Source organism: Beta vulgaris, chromosome 2 (genome assembly GCF_026745355.1).
Source record: "Beta vulgaris subsp. vulgaris cultivar EL10 chromosome 2, EL10.2, whole genome shotgun sequence".
In the NCBI taxonomy this organism is placed as follows: Eukaryota; Viridiplantae; Streptophyta; class Magnoliopsida; order Caryophyllales; family Amaranthaceae; genus Beta; species Beta vulgaris.
The window spans coordinates 13,572,490-13,583,058 of NC_079203.1; the positions used below are offsets into that span (position 1 = coordinate 13,572,490).

A 10,569-nucleotide genomic window follows, 5' to 3' on the forward strand; every position below is an offset into this window, starting at 1 on the left:
TATAAGATAAGACTTTTTTTAGGTGAATTATTATATTGGTAGCACCATGATTGCCAAGTAATAAAATCATTAAATACACGAAAACTTGACAATAAGGGTATGAAGTTTGGGTAATACTCTTGTAAAAAGTTTGAACTATTGATTAATGTGTGAACGTCCCTATTTTATGGGTCTTAACTTTTAGTGACTTGAAAGTAACAAACTTATTTTTAAAATCTCACCCACTTCCTATTTGTCTCCGTCAATTAACCCTTCTGATGGGAGGCACGTTATACAAGTTATGAACTATTAAGCCAGTTCTAAGTCATCGAGGCCCGCTAAAAGTTAACAGTTAACACCCTCCTAACATAGCGACCTATATAAGTTAATCAATAATTCAGACCTTTTAAAAATTATCAACCTAAGTTTAGATCCATATTGTCAATTTTTCCTTAAATATATTATTATTCAATTTACTATCAATTATAGTATATAATTTTTTTACTAACATATTAGCCTAAGGGTAAAAAAAATAGGTTAACAAAGAACAATATTTTAACTTAAACATAAGAGATTGAACAAGGTCACTAATAGGCTAATCTGACAACTCTACATACAACCAGCCCAGGTCTCTAACTGAACTACATATAATACCAATCTTAGGCAAATAGAACATCTTATGTAGGTTATGGCAACTATTGCTGCTGCTGTATATTTGATATGGAGGAATAGGAATCTTGCATACTGGGGTAATGCTGTGATGATGCATGGTTGAGAAAACTGTATAGGAGGTGAAGTATAATGTAAAGCATAGGTGTTTACAGATTCTTAATTCTAAAAAAATCATATGTAAAAGATAGATAAAAAAGAGTGGACTTTGTAAAGACAAAAAAAATTACCCATTGATAAAAGAACATTAAAAAAAAAAAATCATATTCCCTGTATCCCAATTACTTGAATCCAAGGACCATGCTCAATATTTTCTAATCGGTGCCAACCAGGAATGATTGAGCGTGGGTGATTTGTGTGAAACTATGATATTAGTAGCTAGGGATGGTAATAGTTTTTTAAAAAAAATTAGGGGTGGTTTTCTTTTAATAACAACGTCACTTATTACTTATTAGAGAGTGCTATTTTTTTAAATTTCCCAAAATCATAAATGATTAATGTTATATATATTCTTACAAAAAAAATTTTACTGTAGAGTTTGCTATTTTCTAATTTCCCAAAATCATAAAGGATTAGAGTTATATAAACCTATCAAAAATGTTATTGAGTGTGATACCAAATGACTTTCTCAGCATATCATCATCTCCTGACCTTTCTCTAGCATGCCATGCCCAAAGTTCATATACTCCTTCCCTCCTCAATTAATTGACCTACATACTATTTTGGAAAATTGACAATAGAATTTGAATTTTTGGTCATAATTTTTAAAAGGTCTGAACTATTGATTAACCTATGTAGGTCATTACTTTAAGGGTTTACTTTTAGCAGGCCTCACTGACTTGAAGATGGCCTCAATGTATTTCAAGGAAAGATTATAGTTGGTTTATGAGTTTGTAAGCTGATTTGAAGCCGATATGATGTATTGTGAAATACTGTAAGTGGTGAATACTTGGTTAGCTTTCTCTTATGTCAAAGAGTCCAACCTAGTTTGGAATGTATGTTGAATAAATGAACGAATTGACTAATTTATTTAGCAAAAACAAATTGGAATGAGACGTATACCAGATATCGTTTTCTAATAGAAACCATTAATCTCTACAATAAAATCATAATAAGAAAAAATCTTCCTATACTCGTTTATTTGTAATTAAAAAATGAAATGAGTTTATCATTCACACCTAAAGGTCTACCAATCATTGTCAATGATTTTTGTCTAAGAAGACGTAGGATATGATATTATTAAAATGGTGGCCGGTGCATCATCCAAGATGGCGTTGTTAGAGTTAATAGTTTCTTGCCCTCTAGTTGCTTGCTAATTTTTAGCCTATAAATAAGGAAGGAATGGGTTCACGGAATACCACATTCATCACACTAAAATAAGTTGATAACACCAAGCATATACTTATATACTTACATAGGTATTGTACTCTCTCTTATCTGTGTAAATAAACTGTAAGTACTGTAATATTGATGATGAGTTTGAGAAATTGCATGCAATCATATACTTGTTTATGTATGAACTGAAGTATACTTATTTGTTTTTTTTGTGTGTTCTCTATTTCGGTTTCATGAAAGGGCAGACAAATGGCCTTATCATTAACTATAGATGAGAAGCATGCAGCGGCAATAATTGAAATGATGGCGGAGTTGGGGACAGGCGATGATGTGCCAGACTCGGGTGATAGCGGGACGAAAGGAAAATCACAGGCAACCACAAGGGCCTTGATGGTGAATAATGGCTTCGGAAACGCAACATTTCAAGAGAAGAAAGATTGGTCTGGTTCTGTTATTGGCGCTTACCCTCCAAGTCTTGGAGTGAACCGTCCAGGTAAGTATACGCACCGCGGTGTCCCTCCTAAGGATTTCAAAGGGTCCAAGGGAGCTGTGGTGTATGTTGGCTCTAATGTACAAGCTGGGCCAATTAACTCTGCATGGATCCTTGCGTGGAACGTTCCTGGAGACGGCAGTCCAAATCAGGTGAACTAAACATAGCCTTATTATATATGCCGCGGCGGTCTAATTATTACAGAAATTTTGTGTATCAAAAATAAAATTGACCTATCATTAATTTGATAAAAGGAAAGATATATTTCTAAAAGAAATTTACTCTAAGATACTTCAAAAGTTATTTTATGTTAGGTTGTTACAATTAATTTGTTTATGTCATTTAATTTCTATTTCAGATTTATGTTGAAACTGGGCCAAACACCAAATATGGTAAAGGTAATGTCGATTGGGATTCAATTCAAAATAGTCTGAATAACCCTAAGAGCGAAAGTCATTATCGTGATGAAGATACGGGAGCTGAGGCGTCTGCTAAAATTAATGCAACTGGCAATTCTCCCGCTGCTTCTGCAGTCTTCGATATCTCTATTACCTAATCTGGATTAGCAATATATCTATATGTACGAGTAGATATCCGATCTACTCCTATATCATCTATCTTTTTGAGAGCTAAGGGTCACTAATGGAGTCTAATGTTACCTCTTATATAATATATATATAGTAGTTCTATATTGTAGTATGATGGAATGCTGTCAGGCACCCAACATCGCTACTACAATCAATACAACGACTATCATATATATAATTAATAAATACTCCTTAATACCCTTAGTTATGCCTAGTGTGCTTGTTTTCTTTTCTTGTGTTTTGGGGACTTCTTTAAAATTGTGAGGCTACTTATATATATACTGCAATTTTGCATTCTTCTTTGTGTATCTTCCTCGATCTTCTATTTAACAACACTTTCCTTTATAAATATGACATTTCTTCACTCTTTCCATTATTATTGTCAAACTAATAAGTAAATTACAATAGTGAATTGAATGAAATCGATTACTCGTACTTAAAAGCCGGGAAATTAATTCTAGCTACGGATTGCACGTACCTTTTGATTGGATAGAATATACTGTTTTGTTTCTTCCCATATTTAGCGTTGGAGCCTGGCTGCAAATGAGTAGGGTTCAGTCGAATTTACCATTTCGAGTAAGTTTGATCACAGTTATCAGTGTCCGAGCAAGCTAGGCACAAAAGAGCTAGTTCATAATTGTTGCTCGAGAACCGGCTTGTCATTTGTCGGAGTTTTGTTATGGTATGTGGTCATTTGTATTTTGTGCTCAAAATCGAGCATCAACAAACTAAAAATAAGCTATTTTTAGTTTAAGTTAATTAGTAATAAGATCTACTTTACGATCGTAGGTTTGATGATTGAAACCTTTATTGGTTCCAATTTGTTATATATTGTTTAGATTCAAATTTATCTTGGGTTGTAGATAGGGATGTTAACAAGCCGAACCAAGATCGAACATGCTTAGGCTCGGCTCGGATCGAAAACAGTTGACGTTAAGTTCGGCTCGAGCTCGAAGCTCGATGAGCCTCAAATATTTAGGCTCGACTCGAAACTTAATTTTAAAAAGTTGGGCTTTGGCCCAACAGGTCCAAGTCAATAAATAAAGCTCCACTTAGACGGTTAGTCCCAACCACATAGGCCAAAGTATGCCCAAGAAAGTAAGTGAGCTCGTTCACTCACCCATCCTATGCTCCATGGTTTGTTAAAGAAAACAAACTCATCCTACCCATGCTTTGATAACTTGGTTTTCCTCCTAGAAATACTAATGCAGGACGCCAAGTTTTGTTAAAGATAAACAAACTCACTCTACATATGCTTTTATAACTTGGTATCCCTCCTAGCATTACTAAAATGTCAATGTGGGACTTCAAATTTCGTATGAAAACATATTCCAGCCAAAAAAAGAGAAAAAACTAGAGTGTAAGTTGCTTCAACAATGACGTGATTATCTACAAGAATTTTTTTTTGGGGGTATCTACAAGAATTTGTAATTCAATGGCTTGATTCTCTTTCTTTTAGGGCTAGGAAATAGTTAGATGCTTGTGTATTGGGTTAAGTTAATATAATTTCATGCTTTGTGCTAAAAAAAAATCAGTTAGCTTCAACATTTAAAGGGTTAAATAATCGATTATAAGTAGTTCAATACTTAAATAATCAAATATTTCAAAATAGTCTTCATTCTTTTTGTCAAGAAAGTAGAGCGTAAGTTTTGTTTTCCAATCAAGTTGGGACAAAACTAAACTCTAAGTAGAGGTACGGACTAGGAATCTAGGAGTAATAACTATTTATATAGAAAATAAGGTATTTGTTTATTTTGTTAACCAATGTGGGACTTTAGTGGAATATATACTATTTAAGGTCCAAGTTGGATTGAAAATTTATATTTAAGATACTAATTTAAAATTTATCAAATCTCTTTGCGAGCTTTCGAGCCGAACTCTATTAGGCTTAGGCTCAGCTCGTGAAGGTCTCGAGCCGATCCCGAACTCGAATCGAACGCTCTCGAGCCGAACTTTGAACAAGCCAAACCCGAATAGTTTGGGAGCTTTTTGTCCGCAAAAACCCGCCGACATAATTTTTTTCAATCTCACTAAGGATCCTACTCGAAATAGAAAAATATTGCATTGCATAAGATGGGATTGCTTGGGAAATAGCTTTGATAAGAACTTTCAAATCCGCTTGTGAATTTGTGATAGACATTTTTCCTTCCACCTTTTTGCTTCTACTAAACTCGATCTTGAATAATTTGAAAAAACTTCTTTTTGGAGCTCCCTATGTACGTAGGCAGCCTTAAAAGATAATGGGGGTGTTTGGGGGAGGGCGTTTTAGAGAGAGTTTAGAGTTTTGACCAGTAAAAACTCTAATTTGGGTGTTTGGTGAGAGAGAGGATTAAAGAGAGTTTTGTACCAAAAACTCTGATCAAAACTCTCTTTTGGAAAAGCTGGGTAGAGGAGCTTTTTCATGAGAGTTTTGGAGAGAGAAAAAACAAATGACTATTTTGTCCATATAACTTACACTAATTTTTTTTTAAAAAAAAAATATATGTCCATAAATGTCACTTTACATGCTCGAAAAAGTACAAAACTCTAGACAATCAGCTAAGTGTTACCAAACACCTTTACACAACAATTATTTAAATCAGCAGTCAAATCCTCTGAACAAAAAAGTAATCATCTAACCAAAAACTCTAAACTCTAACCTCTATGGTAAAGGTAAAGGTAATGTCGATAGGGATTCAATTGAAAATAGTCTGAATAGCTCTAAGAGTTAAAGTCATTATCGTGATGAAGATACATGAGCCGAGGCGTCTGCTAAAATTAATGCAACCGACAATTCTCCCGGGGCTTCTGCAGTCTTCGATGTCTCTATTACCTAATCTGGATTAGCGATATATCTACATATATATATTAGTTTGATATCGTAGTATGATGGGATGCTGTCAGGCACCCAACATCGCTACTACAATCAATACAACTACTAGCTTATATATAATAAATAAATACTCCTTAATACATTTAGTTATGCCTAGTGTGCTTGTTTTCTTTTCTTTGTATTTTGGGGACTTCTTTGAAATTGTGAGGCTACTTATATATATACTGCAAATTTGCATTTCCTTCTTCTTTGTCACTACAAGAATTTGCATAATTACCGACCGCTTGGCAGCGATGGCCACCAAAACCGTCGTTGAACATGTGATTAACGACTGTTTAAAGCCGACGTTGCCAGCGACGGTTTTTTTAGATATTAGCGTGGGTTTTTACCGTCGTTGAGGGCAACGACCGCGGAACGCCGTCGGTGATGTTGGTAGGCCATATGTCAGAAAATGCAGTCTCCTGGGCGACGGCTTACAACAAAGCAACGACCGCTTACAGCCGTCGATAAAAATTTTTGAAATTTTAGAAACTGTAGTCTTTAGGCGACGGCTACTAACTGTCGCTGAGTTTAACCTAAGCCATCGCTGTTCTTTACGACTTAACCATAACACTCACTTGCTTTCAAACTCCCACTAATTCTAGTCGTTCCTCCCACTCTCAAACAAACTCCCAGTCCCACGCATTCAAAAAAAAACTCCCACGAACAATTCGGCGTTCGTCTACCCTTGCCGGCGGTAATTCGGCGTCCTTAACACTCATTCGCCGGGTCGGCGACACAGACCACCCTTGCCGGCGGTAATTTGTACATCTCTCTGTTTTTTTTTTTAGTATCCTAAAAGATGAGTTTTTGGAATTGAAGGCCAACGCGCACCACCACTGCCGCATAATTCAGCCCGTCCTACCACCGCTGCCGCATAGTTAATCCTTCCGCCGCGACGCCGCGTATTATACTTGGTGGGTTTGTTAGTTTGAGTTTAATTTGTTGTTGTTTGTTAGTTTGAGTTTAATTTGTTGGTTGTTTTGTTCATATTATTGTTGTAATTTTTGATAACAATCCAAAACCCACCAAGTATATATGTATAATCCTAAAAGAAGATTATGCCACTTATAAGTTGTAAAACAAGATGAATTGTTTGTTTGTTGAAATCTTCTTACTCAATCAATCTCTTAGTTCATAATATACTTTTCAAATTGATATTTGCTAGATAGTCTTTGTAGTTTGGAGAAAACCACATTGGGTCTCTGTTTTATGGTTCGTTTCTTATTTTTTTATTTTGTTTTTGTCTACTTTGTTGTTTTTCTTTATAATCCTTAGTATCAGTGTAGTGCTAGAATATAATTTGAATAACAATAATGATAAGTTGGGTTTGCAATTCAAGAGTAATAATTCATCTCCGGTTCTGCTGTTGTAAAATAAAACTCATTGAAACTTGAAAGATGGGTGATTGAACTTTTTAGATGGAAAGTTGGAACTTTGGAAATTTGGAATGGATCAACGGAGTGAGATAGTCTTGTGATTTAATTTAGATAAGCCCTACTTATTTAATATATTTTTTGAATTTTTGGCACTCAGCAAACCCTCATCCGGCTTTGTGAATGTAGGTGGCCACACACCACTGTCTCCTTGCCGTCGGACTGTGCCGTCTCTCTGCCACTGTGTCCTTGTCAACGGATTGTCCTTGTCGCCTCTAGGTATGCTTTAATTCATTATTTTATAATACTTTGAAGTTTAAGTTAATGTAATAATTATCACAATAATTTATATAATGGTTTGTTTATTAAAGGTTATAAAAGTTAAAAATTTTGTTATTATCACAATAGTTAATTTATTGCACATTCCTTTATTTGATACACTATTTGATATGTTTATATTGTTTTTTAACATATTTGTTTTCGTGAAATTTTTTTGGATAATGTTATAATTTTAATTTAAGTGTTGAGATAAATATGTTTGCATCATCATATATAGAATTGTAGAATTGTACATATGTGGGTTGTTAATGACTATTGTGATTATAGAGTTAGGAATCATGAAACGAAAGGAGCGTTGGTGAATGTATAATAGATATGACAATGGGCGTAACTTGAGGCCCGAGTTCTTGAGGGGGGTTTGATGAATTCATTGAATTTTGCAAAGCAAATCCTGAAAGCCCAGGTTTGGATGAAGTTAGATGCCCGTGTCCGAAATGCAAAAACAGACGTATGCATGACGCAGACACGGTTAAAGTGCATGTGTATAGGAGGGGATTTTTACCTGATTACTACGATTGGTATTCTCATGGTGAAGAGTTACCTCGATCCACACATGAGCCATTTAATCCATACCGTGAAATGATTTTCGATGCTCTTGGGAATAACCCAGGTTGCAACACAGGACCCTCTCCACAACGCAGATCAGACAATGACCCAGGATCTAGTGGTGGCACTGGTGCTACAGAGCAGGCACCCGCTATAGTGTAGTTTGTTTAGTTTTGGCAACTAGATCAAACTTATAGTTTCTACATACTTAGTCTAATTTTATATATGCATTTAGTGTCTATATTTATTGGCATACTTGTAGCTTTGATTTTAGATGTGTAGGTATATTTTTTGGGAACTCGACTTTGACTTGATTTCCCCGACATCGAGATCTATTTTGCGTACATATAATTAATCTAGATAGTTTGTCTAGCCATTTACAAATTATTCCCTGACATCGGGATGTACTTTGTGTACATAAATCTAATTTATTTCATGTTTAAATTGCATATTTGTTTAGTTTAACATATAGAATGCGAATGAGGCGATGCGGGAACATGTTTAATATAGTATATATTTGGGTGCTACCGTGCAGTAGGTACAGGTTTAATGACAATATGAAATATTATTATAATATTATATTAAAAATTAACGATGGGTCAACTTCCAACAACGACGGCTACACAGTCGTTATATAAAGGAAGCACAACTGAGGGCTAAGCAACAAACAGCGACGGCTTTAGCTTTTAGCGTCGGGTCAAAGCCGACGCTGACTTACCATCAGCTTTGAGCTGTCGTTGATATAGCGACGGCCTGGCACCGTCGGTGAGTCAGCAACGGCAAAAAGCCGTCGGTGTGTCAAGGATAACGTTCGCTCCAGTAGCCGTCGGTAAAAAGGTGAAACACGGTCGTTGATAAGATACTGACGGCCTGGCCGACGTTGTTGTCTCAAACACCGACTACATATGCAACGCCCGACGATCAACGACCGTTGGCCGTCGTTGAACTAATTACCGACCGCTTTTTGCTGATTAGCGACGGCTCTAAGCTTGTCGTTAATGTCGTATATTCTTGTAGTGTGTGTATCTTCCTTGATCTTTTATTTAACAATACTTTCCTTTATAAATCCGATATTTCTTCACTCTTTTCATTATTGTCAAACTAATAAGTAAATTACAAATAGTGAATTGAATGAAATCGATTACTCGTACTTAAAAGCCGGGAAATGAATTCTAGCTACGGATTGCACGTACCTTTTGGTTGGATAGAATATACTATTTCGTTTCTTCCCATATTTAGGGATGAAGCCTAGCTGGAAACGAGTAGGGTCGAATTTAGCCTTTCGAGTAAGTTTGATAACAATTATTAGTGCTCGAGCTAGCTCGAGTACAAAAATTATTGTTCGAGAATCGGCTTATCATTTGTCGGAGTTTTGGTTATGGTATATGGTCATCTGTATTCTGAGATCAAAATCGTGCATCAACGAGCTAAAATTAAGCTATTTTTTAGTTTGAGTTAATTAGTAATAAGATCTACTTTAGGATCGTAGGTTTGATGATTGAAACCTTTATTGGATTCAATTTGTTAAATATCTTTTAGATTGAAATTTATCTTAGGTTGTAAATGTTGTGCTAGTATAACACTCATGTGATATACAATGTAGAAATCTAAAAATTTAATTTTTTTGCACAAAATATAAAATATAGTTTTAATGAGTAATATTAGACGACTCCTTAAAAAATATATCAAAACAAATTAATAATAATAGCATCATAATTTTAAGATTTAGCTTTTTTATTTTTTGACAGGTAACAAAGTTTATTCATTCAAAGCTTCCAAATCTTTCAGTATATCACTATGAATTTCACTAGAAAATTCCACTAATCATACAATCATCTCATCCATTTGCATACACATTTTGGCTAAAGAGTGCGCCAAATGATTCCCTTCTCTTTTCCCAAAAGAGAACACACAAGATATGCATGAACTACTTAAAAATGAAATGTCTTTAATGATTCACTCAAAATGCTTAGTGTCACATTTTCCTTTCACTAGATGCTTTTACACTTGCATGTTATCCACCTCAAGTTCCAACATTCTAAACCAGCTTCAATTGTAGTAAGAAGAATATGTCACACCGCTAAGGCCTCCGCCACTGCCACCTCAAACACCCTTGGGACTGGTTTACACATTGCCAGGACTACCTCCCCCATGTGGTCTCTCATAACCCCCCCCCCCAAGTCCAACGCTTTTATGGTCGAAAAGTGTCGCGTCTGAATTAATCTTATAGTCTCTCACGGCAAGAGCTTTCTACTTCATAGGCCATGGCAGATCATTTAAGCTCCCTTCACATCTCCTTCTCACTTCCTCCACTTCTCCTACAACAGTCGGAGCTTTAGGGATCAAAACACCAAGATCAATGCAGAATCATCATTAGATCGATCATCACAATCATAT

The 10,569-nt window shown here is 35.4% G+C and overlaps 1 protein-coding gene across 1 annotated transcript; it reads left to right on the plus strand.

Moving 5' to 3' along the window:
- Positions 1-2,004: 2,004 nt before the first annotated feature.
- On the plus strand, positions 2,005-3,351 carry LOC104887385 (jasmonate-induced protein homolog). Its single transcript, XM_010672001.3, has 3 exons — positions 2,005-2,066; positions 2,229-2,625; positions 2,832-3,351. Exons 2-3 carry the CDS (start codon positions 2,233-2,235, stop codon positions 3,027-3,029), a joined length of 591 nt encoding a protein of 196 aa, XP_010670303.2. The 5' UTR covers positions 2,005-2,066; positions 2,229-2,232; the 3' UTR covers positions 3,030-3,351.
- The last annotated feature ends 7,218 nt before the right edge of the window (positions 3,352-10,569 follow it).

Coding starts and splice junctions, on each gene's coding strand:
- LOC104887385 (XM_010672001.3), top strand. CDS start 2,233: ATGGCCTTATCATTAACTATAGATGAGAAGCATGCAGCGGCAATAATT. Junction 2,626..2,831: donor GAGACGGCAGTCCAAATCAG/GTGAACTAAACA, acceptor TTTCTATTTCAG/ATTTATGTTGAAACTGGGCC.